At 44.1% G+C, this 27,797-nt stretch overlaps 1 protein-coding gene across 1 annotated transcript in view; it reads right to left on the bottom strand.

Moving 5' to 3' along the window:
• The window catches only part of tenm1 (teneurin transmembrane protein 1), a gene marked incomplete at both ends in the record, with an annotated part of 157,259 nt that overhangs the window by 58,164 nt on the left and 71,298 nt on the right, over positions 1–27,797 (bottom strand). Inside the window, 9 exons of the mRNA XM_079228505.1 lie at positions 350–584; positions 3,573–3,719; positions 3,850–3,879; positions 4,019–4,204; positions 6,172–6,372; positions 8,397–8,591; positions 10,412–10,513; positions 15,359–15,566; positions 18,650–18,852. Coding sequence (XP_079084631.1) covers positions 350–584; positions 3,573–3,719; positions 3,850–3,879; positions 4,019–4,204; positions 6,172–6,372; positions 8,397–8,591; positions 10,412–10,513; positions 15,359–15,566; positions 18,650–18,852 — 1,507 coding nt within the window. The remainder of the gene's footprint in view (positions 1–349; positions 585–3,572; positions 3,720–3,849; positions 3,880–4,018; positions 4,205–6,171; positions 6,373–8,396; positions 8,592–10,411; positions 10,514–15,358; positions 15,567–18,649; positions 18,853–27,797) is intronic.

Genomic DNA, 27,797 nt, shown 5'->3' with positions numbered 1-27,797 from the left:
ACATTAATATGTAACAAACAAATACGTCTAATGCAGTTGTAGCCTGACACTGATAACCGGCGACGATGCTGCCGTGTGTCCGCTGATCTCCAGGGGAACACAGATCACTAAGACGTGTGCGCAGACATGAAAAGCCTCATTCACATGCAAACACACACGCTTTCATTAAACAAATAATAGACGACGGACGAACCGATGCATTAATACAGATGCATTTACTCCATTATCCGCACCTCCTGTCTTTCCACACCGACCATATAGGAGGACGGCTCAAGGACGCGGACGCGCTAAACAAACACGGGAAGGTATTTGGCATGCATGGGCAAACAGAGAGCGCGCCGGCACGCACCTGGTATCAAAGGGCACTTCTCCGGGGAGCGAGTGTGTGGCCGCCTTGCCTAAGAGGAAGCGTATGCGGCGGTAGAAGCTGTGAGCGTGCGTGCTGGTGGGCGGCGGGGACGCGGTGGGAGGCAGCGGGCTCTGCTGCAGGAGGGCCAAGGGGTCGGCCGAGCCGTGGCACAGGGGGTCGGAGCCGCAACTCAGCTGCTCGCAGCAGTCCGGGTCCACGCAGTCCATGAGGCCATCTGAAAGTCAGGAAGTGAAATATTAATAAAATACTTTGAATAAAATACACACACACATGCACGCACACACGCACGCACACACAAAAACAGTGTTTTATGAGGAGTTGGTTGTTTAGAGGGTTGCTTGACTTGACACAGTTAATATAGGCGAGACATTAACATCTTTATTGTGCACAGCCAATAAAGGCTTTAATAGATTTAAGTGACTAAGGTGCTGAGAACACATTTCTACTCTAAAGGCCAAGGTACTGTATATATCCGCAGTGGAAAGATGTGAAGAAGACGCCATAAAGACCTGCCAAGGAGTTATTTTCACACTGCTTGGCCGGTGAGAAACTCTCCCGGAGTAATCTCATCAACGACGAGGAACTGCACATGCGCCATCACGGCCACGAGTATCAATCAAACGAGAGCCATTAGGGGCCATCAGATCACAATTATGGCTTCCATTGTTATAAATCAGACCTGAATCTCCAGTATTATTTGAATGCGGTCCACAAAAGTTCCGGGCGTAAACAATGAGCCGCGGATACGAACCAAGGCGGCAGGTAATGGGAGCCAGGCTGGCATTTGTGTTTCCTATTTCAAGCCTGTTTCTGAAAAGGCAGGAAGCCGCGTTGACATTTAAATGCATCTGACCACGGAGCAGGGAGCGAAAGGCCAACAATATTCTATTATAACCTCCTCCTACAAAAGGTAGCAGAGTACAATGACTGATTTCCATAAGATTCACCACTTTAACTTGAAAGAACGCCATTAATTGAAATTCTAATATCACCACCATTGAAAAGGACATGCACGTTTTTGGGCTTATTATGCAGGCATGGTTGTTTACCAAGGAGGGATGGCGATAATGTAGATTTTGAACATATGTATTGCATATGAATATGTATGATTGCACTGCCTGGTGTGGAAAATGCTTTTTTATTGTGTTGTTTTTTTTCCAAGAGAAAGAACAATACATGCGCTCCACTCTCCCATCCAGGCGGAATAATTTAAACTCTTTCTTCAGAGTTCTTCTTTATTCTCTGATTACTTGTGATAGCATCTTTCCATCTCTGTCTATCTTTAGCGACAAAAAGATTGCTGCGAGAGACGGCTATGAGTGCCGACGGTATATGTGCCAATTAAGGGGAGATGGCTGAATTGTGCGATTGAAAATTACGGTATCTGAAAAGCTGTGCACAGAGGTGTGAGGATAGCAAGATAAGAGGAGTGTAAGTGGTCTCCATAAGGCTTTGTTAGTGAGTCTCTCTCAGCAAATGCATCCTTAAACTGAACAGTTTGATACCTACAGTGCATGCACTTCACACATCAATATTCATACTGCATTACGTCCCGCAGAATGTACTGTATATTGCTTTTTATTGTAATGCAGAGAGAAAGCTGTCCGTTCCTCCACCCACTCACCACCTCAACCTCCAATTCCCTTTTCATACAATCAGTTAGCTTAGCATGAAGAATGGGATCTGGGGAGGGGAGGCGGCTCTGTTCAAAAGGAAACACAATCTACCTACGAGGACCTCCGAAGCTCACCGATTAAAAATCTCATTTTTTTAATCCATACAAAAAAGCCACAACTGCAATTTGTCGTTTTATTGGAGGGTTGTATGACTTCTTCTTCGCCGGGCGCAGTAGCTTCCTGGAAGGATCCAGAAACCTGCCGTTCTTTACAGCTGGATCGATCGTATCGATCTTCTCATCTCGCTTTCTGCGGGAAAGTATATTTCCTTAATGTTGAATTATTCGTTTCAGAGCTACACTCATTGTTTTGGGTATTTTTAAGATATAAATCTGCAGTCTCCAAATCCAAGCTGAGATGACCTCCGATGACATCATTAGGGACACTCGTTTCAGATTTGACAACGCCACAGAAGGAAATATACAACTATTTTCACAGGTTTTCATGTAAAAACCATCAGTGTCTAAGCTGCTGGCAGGCCTCGGTCCTGCTATGACTTGTTTCTCTTATTCGGACCCTACTTTATAGTCCACCAGGCATTTCTTATTGCCTGGCTCGGAGGTTATAATCCAGGGTAAGGGCCTGTATTTCATGTTTTGAGCAGCCGTCGACGCTGACTTTCTGAAGTGTCGGCTCAGTCAGTCATGCAGCTTTGGTAAACAATGTGCAGAAGGAGAAGAAAAAAAAGAAACGGTTACATTGCAGCTATCAGCAGCACTCTGCAGCAGCCGAAAAAAGGGAATGTAGAAAAAAAAAAAAGTATGTATGCGTTTGAGGTTTCCCGCTGCTGTGTGCACCAATTCAAAAGCCACTCATCATAAAACGTGGATCCATGGAATAACAACGAGGACGCTTCTGCTCTAAACAAAAGAGACACTACCTTGTTTGCTCTGACGGATTACAACGCGGCTTAACGGTGACGTCCATGATGGATATTTGATGTTTTCAAATGCATGGGCGCAGTTGAAAGTAACGCAGTAGCGCGCGACACCCTAAAAACAGGGAGAAACAGCATCGCTTGGGACCGCAGTGGCAGGGAAATGATTGCAATGAAATGTTCCTTTCTTGTCTCTTCACCTGAGGATAGAACGACACAGCTACGAGGCTGAGCGACACACACCTCTCACCTGTCACCAAACACCTCGCAGCAGAAATCTATTCTGCATGGTTTGCTGTATTTAGACTTGAGAAAATTTCTCAGAGTGCCTTTTATCCTAGCAGGTGGTATGCATATTAGACATTTAGCTGTGATGAGGGGGGGAAAACCACCACGCACACTGCGCACGCACACACACAAATACATATTCCATACAATAATGACCAGCGGGACTCTACAGGAGTCTCGGCAGGATTGGGACAGCACGGAAGGATGCAGGGGAGGAGCGACGAGGCAGATTTTTTGGGCAGGGGAAACAGGAGGAGAAGTAATGGAATGGAATGGACAATCTGCCACGAAAGACAGAAATGAAAAGAGGTACGAGAGAGAAAAAAGGGATGGAAAATGATCGATGACGTTAGAATGTCACCTCCGTCGTTGTCTGTTCCATCACTGCAGTCAGTTTCCATGACAACGCTGCATCCAGGCCCACTCCATCCCGCCTGGCAGACGCAGCGCCAGCCGCTCTGCTCCAGGGTGCAGCGCCCGTGCCCGCTGCACAACCCTGGGCAGCCGTCTGAAAAAAGGTGTGACCCAGATGCACACGCGCGCACACACACACACACACACACACAGTTTGGGCATTTGTGAGCATGTCAGAGGAACACAATATAACTATATTTATCTTTAAAAAAAAGATGAATTACCTTTCACTACGACATCCAAGTCATGTGTAACTGTGACGGGGGGAAAAAAAGTGAGAAAGCAATTGTAACAGTGACACCTTTTTGAATCATACCAATCAAAATATCACAGAGAATAATCCAACACACTCCCACACACACACACCTACACACACACACACACACAGCTCACCAATGTTACAATGCTCTCCCTCCCAGCCAGGCCGACAGATGCAGGTCCCGTCGTGGCACTGGCCGTGTTCTTCACAGCGAGGATGGCATGCTCTTTGGTCGCACGCAGCGCCAATCCAACCCTCCTCGCACTGGCACTGGCCCTCGGAGCAAACGCCATGGCTGCCACATGGCACCGGGCACAGCTCTGCCAAACAGGTAGGGGGGGGGGAGGAAGAGGAGGGGATACGCGTGAGAATAAAAATGAAGGAGAAAAAAAAAGGGTGCGAGTTCAAGAGGGAGGGAAGGAGAACGAGAGGGGAGGGGAGCAAATGGAGGAATTGAGTGTAGGAAGAAAAGAAAAATGGTAAAAGAGGCACGGGGGGACATGTAGAAGGGGAAAAGTTAAAAAGAAAATTCTGAATCGGGGGTGAGACATCGGAGATAGGTGAGAGAAAAAAAAGAAGAAAAAAAAACTAGCAATAGAAGGGGATAACCTCAGAGACTTAAAAAAGTCTACTTTCTCACAATACATAATCTTCCCACCTCTAATAGCTGAGCTCCCTGAAGGAGAGGAAGAGTGAATAGACTCATAATAACAGCCAAATGATTCGTATTTGCAGCGCATATTTAAACTACAGGGACTCAAATTCAGCTCTATTATTCTTTTCTGACATTTTGATCAGATTTGGTGGGTGTGTTAATACCCTTTCTCTCCCTTCATCTCTCCATCTTCATCTCTTCGCTTTTTCTTTTCAGTAACCCTTCCCTCTCCCTCTCCCTTGCAACACCCCTTTAAATTTCGGCCCTCCTCTTTTATTTCGTCCTCTCTACGCTCCTCACCATCGAGCTCCCTCTCTTGCTGCAGAGGCAAAGCCTCATCCATCAGTAAAGAGAGCAAAGTGCTGGAGGCACACAAAGACTACTTATCCAGCTACAGTAAAAAGTTATTTCAATTTAAATATACATAGCATGGAGAGGGAGAAAAAAGTGGATTAAAGTTGGAGAGTTTTTCAGCTCTCTATTAGAATTACATTAGCTTAGCTATGCTTCAACAAGACCAGGACGTAGCATCGCAGGGTCCTTTTGATTAAAAGCCCGGCAGGTGGAGAGAGGCCGCTCATATCTCAGACACTCAGCCACGGTCTATCATTATCATGGGTAATATCACTATAATAAGGCGTGCATACACCTGAGAGCGGCGGCTAATGCCAATTGCCTGCAAATCATTGGAGTGCACGGTAAGGCGGATCCTTCCCCACCACCAGCGTTCAGTTAGTGTGGCGGAAAAAGAGGAAAATCAGCGCTATAATGGCTATTTTCCTCTCTGTCAGTTTACACTTCAAGGACAAGGACACTCTCACTGTGTACCACAGAGTACTGCATTCTATAGATTTGACACGAGAGAACACATGCTTCACTTTTCCCCTTTCACAATGGCTAACTCGCTGCCTTTTTCTACACTGTCAGCGTAGAATAGCTGCCTATCCAAGCAGGCAGAGTTTACGGAGTTCAAAAAGGAAACTTCAGGTTGGTGTAGATGTAGGAAATATCTTTTTACGGATATATCTAACAACCACACACTGACTAATATGTAGCGCGCAGGTAGCAGGATCTGAAATAAACATCAGCAAGCTTTTAAATGCCAAGCCGAACGTTCCTCAGAGTAGCAGTCTCTGAAAGGACTCGCAGCAAAGTGAGAATAGAGGTCTTATTCTTTTCCATGTCTTTTCCTTTTTTTCCTCCCCTCATTTAGCTGAAGGGAATATGTGTGTGTGTGTGTGTGTGTGTGTGTGTGTGTGTGTGTGTGTGTGTGTGTGTGTGTGTGTGTGTGTGTGTGCGTGTAGCACTATAAATGCGCAGTAAAGTGAGTGCTATTGCAAGGGGGTGGCTCCAGAGCGTCATGAGGGGAAATCTCATTTACGACCAGCATGAAGAGAGTGAAAAAACACACATGCATGCACACACATTTCACAGAGTGGCTCCGGTCCATATTTCACGTGTCTATCAAATCCCCAGGAAATAGTATCTGGCAAGCCCGTGCGTGCAACCACTCTAGCACACTAAAACTTGCATTCTAGAGAAGTGCAGTGGTGATTTCCTGTGCGTTTTGTGTTGTTGTTGGTAGTTTTGTTTGTGTTTTTCTGTGGGTGAACAACAATCCTCAGGTTTTACCGGTGTAACAGTCTGGTCCGGTCCAGTTGGGCTGGCAGGCGCAGGCGTCCGACTCGGGTAGATAGGTGCCATGTCCTGAACACTGCTCCTGACATGCTGGCAGCGGGTCATCGCAGCTCACTCCTGCCCAGCCTGCCGAGCACACGCACTCCCCGCGCACACACACGCCGTGCCCGCCGCACTGAGGGTCCGCGCAGTCCACTGCAGAGAGAGAGAGAGAGAGAGAGAGAGAGAGAGAGGACAAAAGGAAGAGCCAGAATGAGTCAGAAGTGAGAGGAGGGAGTGAAAGGGTGGACATGGGTGCGGGGGTTGGGGTATGCCGGCCTCATTATAATCATCAGTTCACCGAGTATGAAAGCAGTGTTCTTTGCATCCCATCCAGGAGTTAACCACCCCAGCTACAATCCCTGTATCTGTTCCACAACATTACACTTCATAGGACACTTAGAACAGAGGCTTTGATAAGGGGGTGAAATGGGTTGGTGTGTGTGTGTGTGTGTGTGTGTCATGGTGGTCCGCGCTTCGCTGTGTTAGTGTGTGTAATTACAGCTCTGAGCGCCAAGCCAAAGCTCAGCACAGTTCGGCTCAGCTCAGCTCCGCCGCTCAAGGTCAAACACCTGATTTAGTCTCTGCAGGCCGAGATACCGGAGGCAACAGCAGGGCGGTCTCTGGGACAGCTGTGCCATCAGGTTATCGTCAAGTGTAACATCATAATTGTTTTAGATATCATGGCTTTGTTTGTTTTGGCTAATTTATTGGGTGGTTTTACAATGGACAGCTGCAAGGGGAGGTGGTGACAAAGGCCCACAGCTGGTTTCCTGGACAACTGTGAGGTGCCTGAGACACCTGAATCATTTATGGTCCGGTCATTTCAACCCAAGGCCATGTTCCCTCTCTTTACTTAAGTTAACGTCTTGGCTACAATAATATAACAGTATTTACAGTATATAACAAATACACAGTATATAACAGTATATAACAAATACACAGTATTTACAGGCAGTGATACAATTTATATATATATATATATATATATATATATATATATATATATATATATATATATGAGCGTGTTCTCTGCATTCTTTGGATCTAAAGAGGAAGTGTAATGTTGCCATGGCGCTACCTGAACCTGCACCATTAAGACCATGCTGAAGTAGCTGCCCGCTGCTTCTGCTTGCACTTAAATCATGAGCGTACTCACAACAATCACCGTGACATAACAACATTCATTCTTGATGGACATCAGTCGAAAGAGAGAAAGTGTTGCAGATTCCTATGTATGATTTCGGTGAATATATTACGATGACACTGTTGAGATTAGGAGCAATTTATTTATATATGAAAACTATAATCCCAAAACTAAATTGAAGCAATTTTGCCAAGTTTGTTACTAGTTTAACTAAATATCTCAGTAACGCGGTGTCTTCTGAATCAAATAGCTTTTAGTAGCTTAGCTCTTTTATTATGAAGTAGTTCATTAGCGTCACACAAGCTACATTTTCCCAGACATTTTTTAATTTAAGTTTAGTAGGTGTGACTAAAATAAAATATAATTTAAATAGTTCATTACATTCTGATATTATTAAATTAATATTATATAATTTATATTAGTATTATATGTGTTCATAATATAACTTTGACTTGGAATTATGTCGTATAAATAATAAATAACTGGTAGCTTAGCAAACTATACTTTCCAAGCAGCTAAATATCTAAATATATTGTATTCACTAGTTATTCAATATCTTGGCCTGGCTGCCATTTGGTGGTAAATAGTAAAACACTGATGCATGTTTTCCCTGTAATAGGTTATATTTTGAGAGTTTTTCCTTTCCCTGAATGAAGTCTTAGAATAGAGGGTGCTGTGTGCTATACAGATTGCCTTAAGAGGCAAATTTGTAATTTGCGATTTGTGGTTTTGTGCTGTATGAATTTTAAATTGACATGACTGATTCCTCTTCCATGGAGCTGAGAGGGTCTGCAGTCGGGTGATAATTCTCTGTGGGCTTGACACTGCAAGACACCCGTGTAGAATTACACAGTCATTTCACCTATTGTCAGTACAAAAATATTGATTAGCGCGGCTTTGAATTTAACGCTTACCTTCAGCAAAAACAGCTCAGACAGATATTTAAATGTGTAAAAGTGGAGCTGTCGTAGCTGTGCAGGTGTGATATCACAAGGTGTGTATTGTCGCCTTATTAGAGGGTAAAACGTCTTACCTTGTTCGCAGTTAACCCCTTTGTAGGCTGGACCACAGATGCAGATTCCCTGGATGCAGGAGCCGTGGTTGGAGCAGGTGGGGTCGATGCACTGACCTTCCTCCACGTTACACTCTGCCCCCTTCCACCCGGCCAGGCACACACACCTCCCTTTCTCGTACACGCCGTTGCCGCTGCACAACACGGGGCACGAATCTGCAACAAGACAAACACAGATTACACACATGCAAACACACACAGGCGCGTACACCCACACGCACGCGGTACTGCAGTATATTAGCCGGGCGACCGCAGTAACCTGCCGCGAGAGGAGCTACGCTCTCTTATCTCAGCTGGTGCGCGGATTCAGCAAATCCTCAAGCAGCCTCTGTCTCCTCTTTCTTTTTTTTCCTCACACACACACACACACGCTTGTCCGCACGTATACACACACACACACACACACACACACACACACGCACACTCCAGCTTATCCCTCACACTGTTTCAATTTACTCAAGCACCACCTGAGCCCGGCTACCACGGCAACCCAGGAATCGGAGAAAATCCCCCCCCAACGTCACCTCACTTACTCTGAACAGACCGTGAAAACAATCGTGAAAACGGAGCATTAGGGGTTTATGGAATGAGGGTGGAAAGCGGAGCCATCTCCATGCAGGGACGGAGAGCCGTGTGGCTAATGTAATGACAGCCAGGTAGAATAAAGTCAAAGACAGTTACACTCCAGTTAGACTCCTCACTGCAGCTGGAGGACGCATGGCGGCTCCAGACTTCAAATGGATTGGAAAGACGATCCAGAACGGACGCCTTTTTTTTTGTATTTTGTAATTCTCCGGGAGAATTCGCAGTGAAGGCCCTGTGCGTTCATGCGTGCTATGTGTTTGTTTGATCCTTTGTTAAATCTAACACTCTGCACCCCACAGTTATAAATTCACACTTCACTTTTTACAGCTCTTGCCAAAACTTGCTGTCTAACTTTTCAAAGGCAGAATATTATCGAGCGGGCAAATGAGCGAGGATGAGAGGGGAGCGAATGAATAAATGATGAGCGTAAATAAATCATGGGATGTGATATTATATCAGCTGTTTCTACACAATGAGACTGATACAACTACAATAATTTTACAAAGAACGACAGAGGCAGAGAGAGAGAGATGCAGAGAGAGCAAGAGGGAGAAGCTACAGAGACTGCAGTTGCAGGATGATGTTTTATATTTTGAAACCAAAAGCAACATGACATGTTATTGCCTGTTTTGCCAAACAGCAGCTTATTAGTCCGTGCCAAAGAACGCCATTGTTCTCTACACAATTTCGAGGTGCGAAGTTGCTGTCAATAGCACTTCTTGCAAATGTATCAAATTAACATCTACGTGGCGACGTGCCCTTTGAGTTGCTAGAAGGCTTTTAATGTGAAACATTTCTGCAGGAAGTGTTATGTTGTAGTTTTTTTTTTTGACAGTAGAGCTGAACAGCATCTGAAAATCAGCAGAATGGAAGAAGTGACGGCATATAGTTGGTAAATTAAAACATGAAGCCGATTTCTGTGGAGGAGGAGAAACTCAGAGAGTATACGTGTCGCGGAACAAATTTAATTGGTGATGTGGAAAAGTAGGTTATATTGAATTTGTTATTCATTAAAAGCAAACAGCATCAACAGCAAATTAAAACCGGAGCACATCAGAAAACAGGGAGCGGTCTAACTTAAATACCACTAAGAAGACCTGATGCTCGCTGCAGTTGAGGTAAAGAAATGTAAGAACCGACAGTACAAAGGCCTGTCGCTGTAAATAATCACTAACGGGCTGAAGGCGTATTAACGGCTGAAGATACCCCTTTGAAATGCACGATTTCATCCTTTTTGAGGAACCTTTTAATTACATTTTTTAAAGAGAAACTATACGTTCGTGACAAGTTTTAGAAAAGGTGACAGAAGTAAATGGGCTTCGGGCTGAGAGCCACAGAGGAGGTCGGGAGGTCAGAGAGGATTGGGAGACATCCCAACACACATGTCTTACCTTTGGCGCAGTCAGGACCCAAGAAGCCAGCGAAGCAGTGGCAGTGTCCGGCCACGCACTCTCCGTTTCCATTACAGTCTGTGGAGCAGCCGTCCATTGAGTCTGCACAACCAAACACAAACACAAGCATTCACAAATCAGACATAAAAGGCAGAGGGAGAGAGAGAGAGAGAGAGAGAGAGAGAGAGAAATAAAAAAAAAATACTTGAAAATGTTCCACATGTAACTCCATAAGCTGGCACAGCTCTCTGTTATTGAATGAGAGATCTGATAAGCAATGGATGGCTCCCCAGACTCAGGGGCTATATTAGATTAGTCTGATCCAGCTGCTATCACTCTCTGGGGAACGGCCAAGCACTCACTTACACTCAGTAGCACTAAGCACATTATACTGCATTACAGGTTGGAAACACACAGCGCACGCAAATTTACAAACATCAAGGCTTAATCAACAAACTGTTTACACGGACGCCGTTTGGAACGAGACTGAACCCCATAAAGTCTGACAGTGCGAGTGCACGGGTTAGCGGAGAAGGGCTAAAGCTGCGTCGCTATCAGAGCTACACTGGCGGCGTGGCGAGGATCAATGTGACGCTTGTTCCTACTCGTGCTTTGTCTCATCTGGAGACATGCATTTCATCACATCCTTCTGTGGGCAATGAGCATTTCATCATGTTCCTCAGCCGGACTTCAATTGGCTGCCTCCCTTTTACCGCTCTCCTTTCCTCCCATTGATATGTCCATCATGTCACGTCTCATTCTCCGGGTACAGGCAGCGTGGCAGAGACAGATAAAAAGGGAGAGCACTTTTAAGCCTTTTATGTCAGCTCCACTCCAGATGGAAGATTCTGCTGGAGGAGAGGCTGGCAAGAGTTGGGAATTTTGAACCGAGCTGCCGCTTGTCTTGTGCCAGGCGAGCTCTATCTAAGCAAGATAGAGTAATTAAAATGGGTGTCGTGGATGTCATCCTTTATTTGACCCTGGGCCGTCCTGCTCGGCTCCTCTGAACGGGGGGGACCGGCTCCGGAGTCAAACCACTGCAGTCCCCTGGCTCGCTCTGTTCAGGGAGCATGGATGACAAATCCTTCTGTGGCATGGCTCGCTCGCTCTCCCGCCCGCTCTCCTTCGCTCGCGCGCACACACATTTACAAACACGTGCACGCAAAGTTATTATGTGACACTCGCCTTGAGGCGCGTGTGACACATGCTAATGAGACGGGCCCTGCCAGCAACCGGCAGCACGGCGTTATCCTCCACAGCGGCGCATCGCTACAGAAACCAAAGTCATTTTCACCTCCATCACCCGTCATCGTCACTCTGATGGAGAGGAGTGGCAATCATCTTTTCTCCCACACTGTCAGGAAGACTCACAAACCTTTCCCCCCTTGAATATGTCTCTTTCTCTCTTCGAGAAAAAGAGATTTGTATAGACAAATTCCAATATTGTATCTGGCATTCGACACAACAACTCGTCCGCAAGGTCACCGGGTTCCTTTTAATCCAGAGGAGATGATTGATCCAGAAAGCTCTCAGGATATAAAATCTCTCTCAAATATAAAGATCTCCAGGAAATTAACAGGTAATGTTAATTGTTGTTACGTATATAAGAAATGGCTGCTCAGCTAACTAGAAGCATCCAGCCGTGATCGTTTTTGTTAAAAGTTCCATGCCCATGTATATATATATATATATAAAAAAATATATATATATATGTATATATATATATATATATATACACAGTATATAAACTGTGTGAGCATCCGTGAGACACCCGCTCGTTCTTTCCACTGACAAAACCCTTTCCAGTTAGGAATCAGTCATGCCATAAGTTATTGCAGTTAAATGCTATTATAAAATGAGTGCTTCCAGCCAAGTGATCTGATTGGTCAAATAAGCATTGCAATTGTACTTTATGAGCCTGTAAAGTTTCAGCCGTGCTTTACGACCCTTGGGCTTTATGAATTTATGAAAAAAAATGAAATGGCTGCTCAGCTAACTAGAAGCATCCAGCCGTGAACTCGCCACTTTTCTTTTTGTTATATTTTTTTGTTTATCATCTTTGTTTGGTAAAAGTTACAGGCATCTACGCCAAACTTTTTTCTGACACTTTTGCTTGTCGTTGTGTAAAAGATATAATATTCAAGAGGATGTGTGATGACAGCTGAAGTGGAGCAATTATGCATAATTAATAGCCCTGCAGGAAGCACCACCACTCTCTGCCTGGGTAGAGGCTGAGTAGAATTAAAGAAGATGGGGCTGGAGTGGAGGTGGCGAAATGGCAGATATCATTAAGCCGGAGCGTTTGTGGGTCACATGTAAATGTCAATAATAGAGGAGGAGGAGAAAGAGGTTTTCTCTGCACCTGCTGCTGTTTTTTCTGTATAAAATGGAAATGTTTGGAAAAATCCCATTTGAATCCACATAATGACATCTATTTTTAAACCAGCAGATGTTCTGCTCAACATTTTCATTATTTTTTTCTCCAACATTGACATGGGACAGATTAAAACAATAGTCACAATCACTGAGAAATGTCTGCAGAGTGTGTGTGTGTGTGTGTGTGTGTGTGTGTGTGTGTGTGTGTGTGTGTGTGTTTGTGTGTGTGTGTGTGTGTGTCTCATCTTCTGACTGAAAAAGGTCAAGTAACCAAACACATCCTGCTTTGATTGTTCTCACACACCTTTCTTCTTTTACATTTCTCTAGATTATGGTATTATAGTGATCATCTATCCATGCAATATGCCGCATGCCATATTTTAGCACCAACACACAACACAGTCCCCTTGTTTCTACGATAACAAGCATGTTCTTCATCTCATGCATTGTTTTCACATCCTTAATGCTCTCATATGTTCCCTCTTGTCTTACTCATACGCTCTATTGATTTCATCCTATTTTATTTATTTATTTCTATGACAGTCTTTTGCCGTCCTCTTATTCATTCTGCGTGTTTTCTCTGTTGTATCCAGTTACTATTTGCTGCGGAAAAGCTCAATTTCCCGACAGAGATCCTCTCATTTCTCCCTCGTCTCCCCATGAAGCTCCACTCTGGGCGACAGCTCACCGTGTCTCTTATTAGGATTTATTGTACTGTAGCTCAGTGGTTTTGATTTTCTGCCTCTAAAAAACAGCGCAGAGTCTGTTTGTAGCCCTCGTTAGGGCTGTAAATGGGCAGTGAAATGCACTCTGACATCAATCCATTAATATTATTTTCCTCTTTCAAGCCAAATCTCTTGATTCATTATTTGGACAACCTCGGTGGACGAAATGCTGCTATTCTGAGCCCATCTGTTGTGTCTGCATTTGTTTTGATTATCGGAGAGGAAAAAGGATAGTCGGCTAGTTGTTTAGTTGCTGCCGTTTCCCGTTTAGCTCGAAACATGGCACCCCAAAATAGGGCTGGTGTATTCCAGTCTTTATAGACGGCACGAGTGTCAACAAATGTTTGACAGCTCTGAAATAAAATCTGTGTTTAGCTGTCGCATGCTGTCAGTCATTATATAAAAGACTCTGTCAATAAGATGTCTACAGTGCCATGTTTTGGCACTGTTTACCGATTGGCTTACGACGTGGGCTGTTTAGAGGTCGGTGGTGCACATGTTTAGATTATGAGCATCCAGAGAGCTCGATGCACTGCTCCAGATCATTCACTGAATAGCACAAAAGCTAAATAATTCAAGCCCAGTTACAGATCAAAACTAACAAAGCCAAAATAGAGTGTCATGCAATCCTCATAATATCTTTTCATCCCAAGTTGTAAACTTTGTAAATGCCATATCACCTGTCTGCTACATAGAAATGACCAAGTCTCCACTACCACACAGTGACTTTTCCCAACACTATTTTTATTTGATATATATTTTTGTTATTTCAACACTGAATTCTCCTGAAGGACTACTGGACAAAGTGGGAGTGAAGGACCTGCCCTGGTAATGATCCACTACCGTCTATATTCAGCCACGTACTCTTGCATTATTCACATAATATCACACTACTAGCCGTGTGTGTGTCATAGCAATGAGCTGCAGTTAGCGAGCCCTGTCATTACCACAGGAGCTGTCCTCCCCTTTCTAACGGCTGTCTCTTGCCATGCCAAGCTCCCTCTCTCTCCATAATAGGAAAAGTTCCCTTCAAATGTCAGTGACTCTCAAACTACTCTCAGCCGTGTTCTTAACTTGGAGAAAATCAAGAGATGAAAGGGGAGGAAGGACAAGAGTAAAGCAACCCTGAGACTCGAACAGTGAGGCGCACACACACTACAGTTCCATAACTAACTCCGGTCGCACACAAACTCTTGTATTTTAATAAAACCCTGGATAAAAGAACAGTCATGTGGTTCTACAAGTACTCAGAAAGCAGACGTAAATATGAATATGGTTCTGATTATTATAATTTGGAGCCATTTGTGCCCAGCTGAGATTTTACCGCTTACGGGTTGAAACTGAGGGAGAAAAGCGGATTTGTTTGCTGTTTAACTAATAAAGAAAATGAGTTTCATTTTGGTTCCCATTGGCCTTTTTACTAGGAACCTTGCAATACTGTGTTTTAGTTTGTTTTAGTAAGACAAAAGCAGATTTTGGTTTTGTAATTACGGATGATGCACAAAGACCGAGTTGAACATTCATCCATTAGCCTGAGAGATGAGGAGGGTGAAAAAAGGGTAAACTGTCGGTTTGTAGCAGTTATTTTCATTTGAAATAACATAGTAGTGCTTTGTAATGCGGTGTTTTATCTTATTCATTTTCGCTCCGATATGTATCACCGGAAGACGTGTGTTTTGCAAAAGGGTCGTGTCTCGTAATCCCATGAGGGATGGGCCGGATGTTTGGCTTGACACAGAAGTGAAAACTAACCAACTAAAAGAAAACATATTATTACTATGCTATATTCGTGCTCACCCCACATGTGGAAGAAAGGTAACCCGCTTCCTGTAACAAAGCTCCTCACCTATAGGCGTGCTGTGCAGCAACACTTGCTCCAGGCTGCGTCCGTCGTTGTAGAGAGCGAGGTGCCAGGTGCCGGGGTCCATGTACTCGATGAAGCCCGTTTCCTGGAGGCCGCTCAGCAGCAGGCCTTTGGGGGCTTTGGCAGTGGAGACGGGATCGGTCAAGGACCTGGGCAGCGCCTTCCCGTCCAACAGCTTCACGAAGTCGAACTGGACACAGCATACGGGGAACACAGTCAGACAACGGCAACGCCATCCAATTAGAAGGAGCGAGACAGGGAATTCGTCAAACCTGCATGAATGCAACGGGGGAAATTGCAATAGACCCTTGTGCAGTGGCGTGTGAGCTTTGTGAAAACTGCCAATTGAATGTTGTTGGCCTGCCTGCATACGGAAAAAGCCGGGGAGCCGCATTAAGCGTGGATATCAGATGCGAATTGAGCAACAGGAAACCAAAATGAGGAAGGGAAATCATCCTCCGTGGCAGGTCAGTCCTCCGACCAGACGTGTTCCAGCAAACTGACGTGCCGCTAATAGCGCAGGCAGACTTTACCATCCGGGTTTTCAAATGGAACAGACTATTATTTCGTTTGTCTAAGCCTCTCTGTGCTTCTTCCTCGCCCTCTTTAACTTTCCCCCCTGCCACCCTCCCCTCCGTTCTCGAACCTCCTTGAACTAGCAAGCGCTCGCTGAGCCTTATTCCCCCTGAGGGCTGTGTGTCACACTCGTGTCAAAAACAGCTAATTAGACCTCTTCATGCAGGCGAGAGCCGGTGCACACTGATGTTAAAAAGCAGCCGACTCAGTGTGTGTGTCGTGTACGTGCTTCTCGCGCTGTTCTACAAGGTGTACGACGCTTGCGTGCATTGTCTCTGGGAACGTGTCATTTCATCTACACCGAGCTGAGGAAATCAGAAATGGCTGTTTTCCTTGCGAGAACGACGTTCGGCCACACTTTTTCAGTTGTTCTCAAAGATGATGCTCCCGCTCTTCCTTTAGTCGACATCTGGTAGGAGAAGGGGAAGACACAACGCCAGATGACTGCTAAGCTCCGTTTTCCTTTGTCTTTTACACTGTGCTTTAATACAGTCAAACTCACGATTAAATCATTATCGTTTACATATTTTCCGTTTCTGAAGAAGTATAAAATAGCGATTTTGCAAACGGCTCATAAATGCTACCTGTTAAACAGGCAGACAGCAATCCCTGCTCCACTGCACTTTGTGTTTTTTTGCGCTGACAAAACAAGCATGAATACAGTTTATTGACACCCGCGTGCACGATTGGCTTTACTGCCATTTAAAATGGGTGATCACAGGCAGGGTGAGGGGTGGAAGGAAGTTGTTTTTCTTACTTCCCACAGCTACACAACCCCTGACCTGTCTGAGCAGGCATATGTTTATGGAATTATATTTGTAGGCGAGGTACCTTCCACGGTAGCAAGGCGGACGTGTGCCTGTGCTGTGCCTATCAGCCATTCCCTCAGTGCTTCTCCTCTCCCTCAGTAAGCAGAGGTGTCCAGCATATGTAAAAACATTTTTACTGAACTTACTTAAATATAATATTGTCACGTATCTAATCAATAGCTTACAGTCTGAGAGCATCGTGGTGATGATGCATACGTTACATCCTGGTTAAAAGCTCACAGAAACCTCAGAAACAATCGTGGCTCTGCTGCAAGGAGGCTGCTGAGCTACAGGAATAACCTTAGCACCATGTCTACTGTGGGCCTGGTTTTGCACTGAACTCAACATTGAACCAGCAACACCCTGAACCCACCGCTGAATAGTCACAATCACTGAACGTCATGGCGACGCGAATAGGGTTAGGTACCGAAAACCGGTGCCACGCCACACAACAACTGCGTGTAAAGAAGAAAAGCCGAACGAAGAGAGAAACGCTCCGTTTTCTCCACCAAACCTCGTTGAGGACTACGAATTTATGAACCAAACTCAATAATTTAAATTCAGCAAAGCGATCCTCAATTTCTCCCTGCATAATTACAGCCAATTCAAGAAATCAGAAATGACATACTCCCATCTTCATGTTGGTTGAAATTGTGCGACACTAAACCACTAGTGGTGTACGGACCCCCTCCTCGCGGTTCGGCATGCATGTTAACCACAGATTAATTATGCATTTTATTGTTAACCATCTCAGTGTGAAATAAAGTTTTACTGACGATCGTTATCCGCCAATATTCAGTAAAATATGTGATTCATGCTTTTGTAGTCACCGATCTCTGATAGTGTTACATTGTAAACAACCAGTCTGTGTTTAAAGTGACACGAGGAGAACGAGGGTTCAGTTCAGTTACATCATGATGCGTTCAGGCTCTGTTCAGGGGAAATGAGTTCGGTAAGGTCAATTATAACGTTGTCATGATGCGTTCACATGTGATCTCTAAAATGGAGAGTTAGTGAGAAACTTGAATAAATCTAGTTGTTTGAAGGAGATGTTTTCACAGCAACACTAATAGATATTAGAGATGAATTATGACCTGTTCACATGAAGATCTAATCAATTATAATACATCATTAACTACTAATGACAAGATTTATTTTTATCCATAAAAATACAGTCTTTTATTTCCTTAGCAATTTAATTTTGTGTTTTTATGAAGAAAAAACCACACTATAAATTACGATAACAAAGTAAAAGGATAACATTTAGAATGTTTGATGATATTCTGACTTTGATCGTTTACTAACAAAAAATAAATAATAGTCTGGAGCCTTGTAGATCAGCTGCTGTAAACAAACAGCAATATGGATCATCACTGATCGGCAATTCGTATCGGCGGCAAAAAAAGGAATCTCTAAAAGTGATATTTGCTCCCTTTTATTCTTTTGTGCTGAACCGATCCGTGACTCTGATCCGTGATTCGATCCGAAACATGAGTCTATTGATCCGCTGCAGCACTATCTGCAACACAGTCAGGTAGCGTGAGCTTGCAGGAAAGTTGAGAGAGCCAGAGAGACACTGTGTATGAATAACATCAGACAGACAAATACATTAATATAGAAAGGAATAGATTTTTTTTAATTAAATGATGAATCGAAAAAGATATTATTATCCCTAAAAAATATAATTTACACGACAAGTCTCACGCCACGTGCGTAATTGTCTTTGGGAAGCAAAAGTTTTCAGTTATAACATTTTTGTGAAGTCAGCTCAGTGTGGATGAAACACTGGAGATGAAACGTTGCATTAGTGCGGTCGTGCTACGTGCTACTTCAGTGAACAAGCCCGTCTGGGTGAACAGCATGCTACATGATGAGGAAACTCCACTACCTGAGTGTGTGTGGGCGGTATATTCCTGCGTCCGTAGACCCCGAGCAGCGCGTTGTGCGAGAGGGACAGGTTGAACTTGATGTAGGTCGGGTGGTGCACGGTCATATGAAACCTCCAAAAGAGTCCCGGCGGGATCGCCTGGCTCTGCTGGGTTCCGACGTCGACCTCGCCGCGGTCGATCGCCCGGCCTCGCACCCATTTCTCTGCACGGGGAGGGGGAGAAAGAAAAAACACACACACACACACACACACACACACACGGTTGATATTGTTGAGTCACATCCTGCAGATATGTCAGGTAAGACAGGGGAGCGCTGTTCGGTATCACAGGGAGCAATTAATAACCAACCCGCGATGTCTTGAAACATCAGTGTCTGCTAATAAAGAGAGACTGAATAGACGGGAATGAGTGAGCGCCGGTGGAAAAAAGAAAAAAACCTGCTTTTCAAGAGACCATGCTTTAGCAATCCTTGGGATAGGCTCTGCATAAAGATGAACTGCTTTAGAAAGGAAGTGTTTTGTCTGAGAGCTGTCTACTGGGGCTTTGTCGTGTGCTATATTAGCATCTTCTAACAAGAAAGGAAGAGTGTGTGTGTGTGTGTATGTGTGTGTGTGTGTGTGAAAAGGAGGAAGACAGAGAGGTGGATGAGGAGAAAGTAAGGCAGGGCAGGGGCACGCAGGCATTCACAAACAGCGTCACAGGACGGAGATAGCGTCTTGAGTGAGAGCATGTCTTTGTGTGTGAAGAGAATAGGTCTTTCCAACAGTCCCCTGGCCATCAGCTCCTCTCCTCCTCTCCATGAGCCTTTATCAACCTAGCAGGCCGGAGTCCTTTTGTGTGTGTCGGGGAGCAGGGGCGAGGCTCTCCAGCCCTCTTTGTGTCGGGCCCTTTATGGAGAGATATATCTCCGCTTCTAAACTAAGATGGAGAAAATATGGTGACAGAGGGGAGCAAGCCGATCGTTACGGCCACAAAGGCAGAAGAACAGTTAGGGGCAGATTCATGGAGGAGGCCGCATGCTCTCAATCTATAAAGCCCGCAGCTTTACCACTCCATTACGGCGAACCCCGTGCCCACCCACAGGCTTGCTGGCATATATATATATACATATATATGTATAGATGTATATATATATACGTATATATACATATATATATATATGTATATATACGTATATATACACATATATATATGTGTATATATACGTATATATAAAATATATATATAATTTTTTATAATTAAAAGTTATATCTATTTTATAATGTAATTGTTTTTCACAAATACACTACATGTATTATAATTATTTTTCCCTATCTCCTGTGTTCATTCTGCCTGTCTGTCTGTCTGTCTGTCTGTCTGCATCTGGTCCTCCTCAACGCGCTCCTTAACTCTCTTTATCCAATCAGATCTCACCTCTGTTTCTCTCTCTTCTCGCTCTCCACTGGTTAAACACATGGTGACGGCCAGCAGAGGGGGTTCTGTACTGTGATTCCTCACAGAGACACACACACTCCGGTACATTAGGTGGCGCCGGCGGTATGCACCTAGTCAAGTTGGTTGCGATCCACCACTAATGCCGTGTTCACACCAAAACAGTTGCGCATTTTCGCAACGCCACTTCGCCTATATCGCGCTATGTGGTTAATCCGTTTTTTCGCAACCATCGCTGGGGAAAGGGGGCGGGGCTTATCTCTGTGTCTTGAAAACATTTACTATTTCCTTCATCCACCAGGTAAATAACCACTAGTTCTGCTTTATACTTGTTGAGGAAGTCCCACACACGTCGGAACATCAACCGCCCCGTGTCTGGGTTCATAACATTATCCGTAGTCACACACAGCTCCGACTCCTCCAGGACGAGTGTCTGAGTGAAGCCGCTTCCAGCGCTCCTTCAGCGGACCAGCAGTTTCATTCAGTAACGGCGGTGATGCCGGGCGGAGCTTCTCAACGCTGATTGGCTTTCGCAACTCCGCGTCATGCGAATTACTCGCTGGAGTTGAAATATTTGAACGCCGGCGAAAAAGCGAAAAAGCGAAAAAGCGGAGTTGCGAATATTCGCAACGCCGTTTCGCCTCTATCGCGACGCCCGGCGAAAAATCCGCTTTTTCGCAACCTAACGCGGCTGTGCATTGACTTAACATGTAATCTGTTTTGGTGTGAACACGGCATTATACGTGTAGAAGAAGAAGCAGCTGCAGCTGCAGAGACTTTGGCCGTTTCTCAATACCCAAGTACACAAGTACGGACTTGTGAACTTTTAGAGTCTGGACTTGGAGTCTGGACTTGGGAGTCCAGACTCTCAGAGACAGGAGAACGCAGGACGGTCTTTCTGCAATTGGAACAGCAGCTGACTTGATGACGTCACCACCTCAGCTGTTGTTGTCATAGTGACTCTGATTCTTCACTGTAAATTATTTTTACAGTCAAACAAAATATGACAACCCTGCTTTTTTTGTACTGGTTTCACAGACATACACATATCATTGTATATATATATATATATTGTGTTTATAAATATGTATTTTATGTATATATATTTATATAGATACACATATAATTGTATGTATTATATGTTTATAAATATGTATTATATATATATATATATATATATACCGAATTGTTTGCAACTGTGAATAAATAATAATGATTGCTTGTTAAATGCTCGAAACAGAATTATATCTCATGTTTAATCGATACGGAGACATCGGAGCCAGCGGATCATTTCAAAAAGTCCAGCCGAGATCAGGCTGCTCTCGGCGGGCAGCAGAGCGCTGACGGCCCAGTGCTGCGGGGCTCACGGTCCCGCGAGCAGGACCTCAACCCGTCGGCGTATCTTTTTAAGTCGGCCGATTCTTGAGAAAGCGACCACAGATTTGATGCTTAAACAACTAACTTCTCGCCTCAAAACATCATAAAATTACATTTTGTGACTCAACAACGGTAGTATTCATAGAATGTCAACTTTCAGTTATGAGTTTTCTCATCCGTCATTGTTCCCCGTTTGCTGGTCAGAAATGCATTCTGGGATATTGGCTCTCTCAAGTACGCTCAGGTCTGCTCTGATGCATCCCCGGTAAAATGGGCGGATCAAGTCACATCCGGGCATTTTCACCGTTCTTGGCGAGAAGCGGACTTTTGAATTGGAACAGTACTTGGGCCGCGACTGATGACGTTTCACGAGTCCACGAGAACACAAGTACAGAGAAGAACGCTGATTGAGAAACGGCCTTTCTCTGTGGACTCTGAAACACTTGGACCTGCTGTCCTCCCAGCCCCGCGACGCATCTCACCCTGCTTGGCCACGCGCGATGAAACTAACTGGAAAGCAGGTCTGCGCTAGCTCGCGAGCTAACTAGCGCTCGCGCAGGGGGGGACTTTAAATGTCTCGACAGCTATTGGCTGGATCGTCGTGAATTCTGGTACGGATATAAATCCTTTTTTTCAAAGTCAATCATCAGGTAGGTCTTTTAACTTGTTAAATACTTTTGTTTTTCCAACCAAGTACCTGCACCACTGATGACTTTCCCATCAGCTTTAATCACGCTTAGTACATGTTGCTAATTAGCAAACATTAGCATGCTAATACACCAAGCTAAGACTGTAACTGGGGGAAACATTACAACTGCTGAAAAGCAACATGCTAGCATTGGCACTGAATACGTTAGCACTCTGACGTCAACATTTAGCTCATGAACACAGCTGGTTAGAGCAAATTGCCTCTTTACGTTTTTTTAGGTCTAAATAGTCCACAGCCACGTCAGCAGCTGTGGACTATTTAGACCTAAAAAAACGTTAAAGACAGAGCCTCACCAAAAGTCAAACATCACACCGATAAGAGGCAAAGCAATTGATTTTTATTTTTTTTAAATCCTTCATCTCCTTGATCTTCTGCTCATTTGGATATAAACAAAGTAAATTGATTAATTGGTTAATTGATTTAACTAGAGTGAGCTGTGAAAAAAACAAAGCAAGGGGAACATGAGGGGAGTGAGAACAAAAAGAGAGTTCAAAATGAATGAAAGAGAGAAAAGAGAGAGGTGTCCTGTGTGAAGCATAAATCGTCCCCCGCGCTAAAACATCTAGCGAACAGAATAAAAGCAGCTTGGCAGGACGACGGTATGCATTCATGCATTCCTGCAGAGTCTACCTCTGCAGTCGATTCCTTTTACAGCTAATCCTCGCTCCTGTGCCTCGTCGCGAAAAAAAGAAAAAGAAGGAGAAAAAAAAAAAAAAGGCCAGCGAGAGGGATGGATGTCCCGAGGAGCGCAGCCTTTTATTCAACAATAGATGAATGGGACATGAATAGGGCATGACAGTTGGCAGAACACTGGCGGGTTGACGAGCAGGCAGACTGGCAGCCCGGCGGGCAGATGAGCAGGCAGGTCCTCCTGATGCTAATTACTGTACAGCGCCTCTCAGAGGCTGACGCAACTCGGCGACAGAAAGCGGCCACTCGGGTCAGCCGCGAGGACGGGTGGCGGAGACAGGGTGGGGGTGGGACTGTAGAAGGGACGAGACGAGAGGATCGTGTCTAAAGAGGAAGAGGAGGTGGTGGCGTCAAGTTACAGCTGCTGATGCAAGAAAGAAGAAAGAAAAAAAAACCTCCTTGCATCTCTCTCTCCCTCTCTCCCCCTCTCTCTCTCTCTCAGCAGTAGAGCACACCAGTGCAGCTCCAGTAATATAAGAGGGGCGGGTTCGAGGCATTTTTGGGAGTCCCCCACAACCCAGCCGGATCGCATGGTGACCGGGGCTCCTCCAGGCCTCCCCAGCTGCTCAGATTACTGCTGTCAATCAATGCGCTCCCCTGGCGTGTCTCGGCCCAAAAAAAAAACCTGAGAACATTCTTTCGTTCAAAAACAGTAAAATCTCTGTTTAATTCTCCTCGGCAGGCAAAAGCAACACGAGCCTGAAAACAAGCCGCCGTGCGAGCGGGGAGGGAACATCCCTTCGCACCTCGATGTCTTGTGACTTTATTAAATCGAAAAAGCAACAGGAAGATTCACATGAAAATATAAATAAAAAGCAAATGGCATCACATGAATCTTTGCTTTTCATCATTAGTTGGCAGCAAGTTGTTAGGCAAAGGTATATTTCAAAAATACGGTTGTTTAAAGCGGCGATGAAAGAGTTTAAAGCGGCGATGAAAGAGTTATTCATGTCCGCCATCAAGCACAGCGTGGCCTTGATGGAAACGATAGCGGATTAGTGGGCAGGTCTGCTTAGAACCAACGTGCTGTACAATAATAATGTAATAATGATTCTGCCTCAGCCAATTATTCTTCAGTGCGGTGCGACGTGAACATAACACGCTAATGCCCTCATTGACACGAGTCGCCCACAACGTGCAACAGATATTGCAATATGTCGCAGGTGGAAGGTTCCCACGCCACGGCACATCTGGATGGTTTGGGATTGGAAGTCTTAACTTAAAGTTCTATCCGCTCTTCAACCTATCGATTGTTCGATTGGGAAAAGAAAGTCTACTCTAGATGAACTAAATCCACAGTGCGGTGTGCATTCTACCTCGTAGCCTATATTAATTATTTAAAAAAGCATAAAAAGCTAGATGCAGAACATTTAATCACTTTAACCTATTTATTGCCCACTTAAATGAGAACAACGCACTCAATGCCAACTAGTGCACACCTGCCCATTTTTATGTGATTTCCAAAAAATAGAACAAGCTCTTGAAGCTGTCGCAGCGCCAGCAGTTATATAATTAAATAAAAAGAACATTGTTATTGAACAAACTAATTGATTCTGCCAAATCTGATATAGTCACACTCAAGAGTCAAGAAGTGACGTGCTGATCAGAGTTTTAAATATATCTGCACCCACTCGACACATTGTGAGTCAATCCGCAACGCCCAACCCCCAACCCCCAAAAATATGCTTGAATTAACCGATCCCGACCTACAGACCGCCAACGTTATGCATTATAGTCTCCCGCAGGGGAGCAGCTACAGCTGGAGCGGTCTAGAGTGGTGGGAATAGGACCAAATAAAATAGTTAAAATGACGTTATTCTTCATTATTGAATAGCAGCAAAACAAGTTAGCGGGTGAATCTGAGGGTCCTCTCACACCTGCAGCTCGGTTCATTTGATCAACGCAACAGGAAAACATTATAGGTTGTTGCATTTAGGTTTTGGCCCGGTTCCTGTTCACGCTGACTTTTTTACAAACGAACCAACATGAGGTTATACAGACGGAAAGGTCGTGGTGTAACGGACCACTTGTTTATCCGCGTCCGTACGGACCGGACCCGCCACTCGCGGTTCGGGACGCATGTGAACCGCAGATTAATTACACAGTTTATCGTTAACCATCTCAGTGTGAAATAAAGTTTTACTGACAGTCGTTAACCGCCAATATTCAGTAAAATATGTGATTAATGCTTTTTTAGTTGCCGATCTCTGATATCGTAACATTGTAAACAAGCAATTTGTGTTTAAAGGGACACGAGGAGAACGAGGGTTCAGTTAATTAAGTTACATTATGTTGCGTTCAGGATCTGTTCATAAATAGATAATAGAGATGAATTATGACCTGTTTACACGAAGCTCTAAGCAGATTATAATACATCATTCAAACTACTAATGACAAGATTTGTTTTGATCCATAAAAATACAATATTTCTTCCTTATTACTGAAATGTGTGTTTTTATGAATGAAAAAACACACTAATAAATTAAAGTGGTGGAAATTATTTTCGGGCCTTGTAGACTAGCTGCTATAATCAAACAACAATATGGACTATCAAAAAAACCGTGATCAGGGATCTCTAAAAGTTCTATTTGCTCTCTTTTTTTTCTTTTGTGCTGACTAACGGATATATAACGGTAGAAGCGGGAGCTTTACAAAAGCCCCCTTTTGACGGATGACTTGTGCGAACATGTCGAGGAACGCTCAAAATCTGTGTCACACACTTTTTAATGACCTTAATGAACCGACAAACTACACCGAGTTGGATACAAACACAGCCGTTACAACAGCTTTGGGAAAACTAATCAGGAAAAACGTCTGTGACGACGTGCTAATACACACACAGCCTTAAAAACAGATCAATTAGGCTAAAAGATCGCTTCCTGAGCAGACTGTAGACTGTATTTGTAGCTCAGCTTTTGAAATCATGCTAACATTACATATCGGCTATCACATCCGGTTTATTTGCTTTAATAACAATAATACATTTTATTTGTATTGGGCTTTAAAAAAGGTACTCAAGGCTCTTTCACACGAGCCGGAACAAACCATACCAACGTAGTTCATTTCAACTGAACCGAACGAAATCAGTGTAAGGTGTTCGTCCATCTGTTGTCAGTCTGTGGGTGTTATGTGTGCCTAGTTAGTGTGCGCGTGTGTGTGTGCGCGCGCAAAAGAGATGAGCTACATTAGGACAAGGGACACAAGGTCTAATTAATTTCTCTTGCCTGCGGGTTATTCAGGTAAAACAATTACACCTGTAATCTATTTTCAAAGGAACTAAACTGTCTTTGCAATTAATGTTATTATCCCTCAGATTCTAATGAAGCGAGAACAGACTAAAAGTGCAGCCGGGGTCTTGGTGACGGGACATGTCTGGGGGGAGCAGAGCTGTGTGTGTGTGTGAGTGTGTGTGTGTGTGTGTGTGTGCGAGCCAGTCGATATCGAAGCGTCGGCACAGACAACATTAATAGTGTTCCAAATGCAAGAGAGATTGAGTTTGCCGCAGGATGAATAAAAATATCACAATGGGCAAGGTCTCTATAATTACTTGGATTCAATTAAGGGCCTTTTGAGCAGTTGGTTTAATAAGCTTCCAGCCTCCTCTCTCCACTGTGCAGCCTAATGAGTGTCAGTCAGAGTCAGGAGAAGATAATGCTCTCGGCCTCGGGGCCTTCCATTACTCTCTCGTCCTCACCTTCCACCATCGGGCCCCGGGCTGTCCCCGTGACAGACAAGTCTGCCTGTTCACACACTCATTCCCTCCATGACACTCCGAGTGCACTTACATGGTTACACCTGTAATATGTGTTGTATGAAATGACATACGGAGGAAGCACTTTTTCTTCTTTCAATTGCTCTCTGCTAAGCTTGTACTGATGTCGACCGGGCTGAGGCCTGGGGGGTTGGGCCGAAGCAGAGCTCACTAGAAATCCAAGCTGCCAATTTCATTCAAGATCGAAATTTCTCTCTTAACAGCTGATACTTTTCCACTTAGAAGCACTCTGAACATGTATTTTCTCAGTCAGCTTCATACTACGAGTTTATAGGATCACAATGCGATGCCTCAGTGAGGTCATGATGATACACAGAAGAAAAAATCCTTCTTGGATTGATTCATTTTAGTTTGTTTTTTTTAAAAAGCTCTGAAGTATCCAGTAGTTCAAGACATTTAAAAAAAGAAGAAGCTCTGTCGAGATTAAAAAAAAAAAGAATTAACAGAAAAGTGTGTACAACTTTCTTGTGATCCCTTTAACATGTTTTGGGACTTCGACCAAAAGGTTAGAAACAACTACAGAGAAATGGTAGCCCTTGGCCCATCGATCACTAGTCACTTATGAATTAATAACACACTATGCTAATTTGTAACAGGTGATTATACATGCTGCATAGTTTACACTTTAGACAAAGTGAATCGAGAATGTTTTGGAAATACATTTGTACCGATGTGGATCATTTGAAACGGGGAGATCTGTGAACACATTCACCTGTGATGAACAGTTCACACTTCAGATTTACCTCTGAACCCCAAAACCTGCTCGCGGAATGTTTCTTTTTTTTATTTTAAACAATAGACAAAACAATAACGTTTATCCTCGCAAGACCGCCATTATCGTTGTTAAATTTGCCAATTTGTATTTAATACATCAAAGAAATTCAACTTGAATTCATTTTTAAATGTGTTTTACTCATGGCATGGTAACTGTGTTATACTGCACTATAACATGCTTTAGTTCTCCCTACTTCTAGCCATGATTGTGCTGTTTCCATAGAGGGGCAAGACTTTAATATTTCAGTGAAAATCAAGACCGCAGAGAGTACAATGAAAAACATCAAAATGTGTAAATACACACAAGTGATGGTGCTAATGGTTGCGTCTCTGTGGATATTTAAAGGGATGAGAGGTGGCCCCTGTGAGAGATGTATTATTACATGTTGCATTA

The sequence above is a fragment of the Taurulus bubalis genome (assembly GCF_910589615.1).
Source record: "Taurulus bubalis genome assembly, chromosome: 13".
Taxonomy (NCBI): domain Eukaryota; kingdom Metazoa; phylum Chordata; class Actinopteri; order Perciformes; family Cottidae; genus Taurulus; species Taurulus bubalis.
This window is presented reverse-complemented; position numbering and strand designations above follow the sequence as displayed.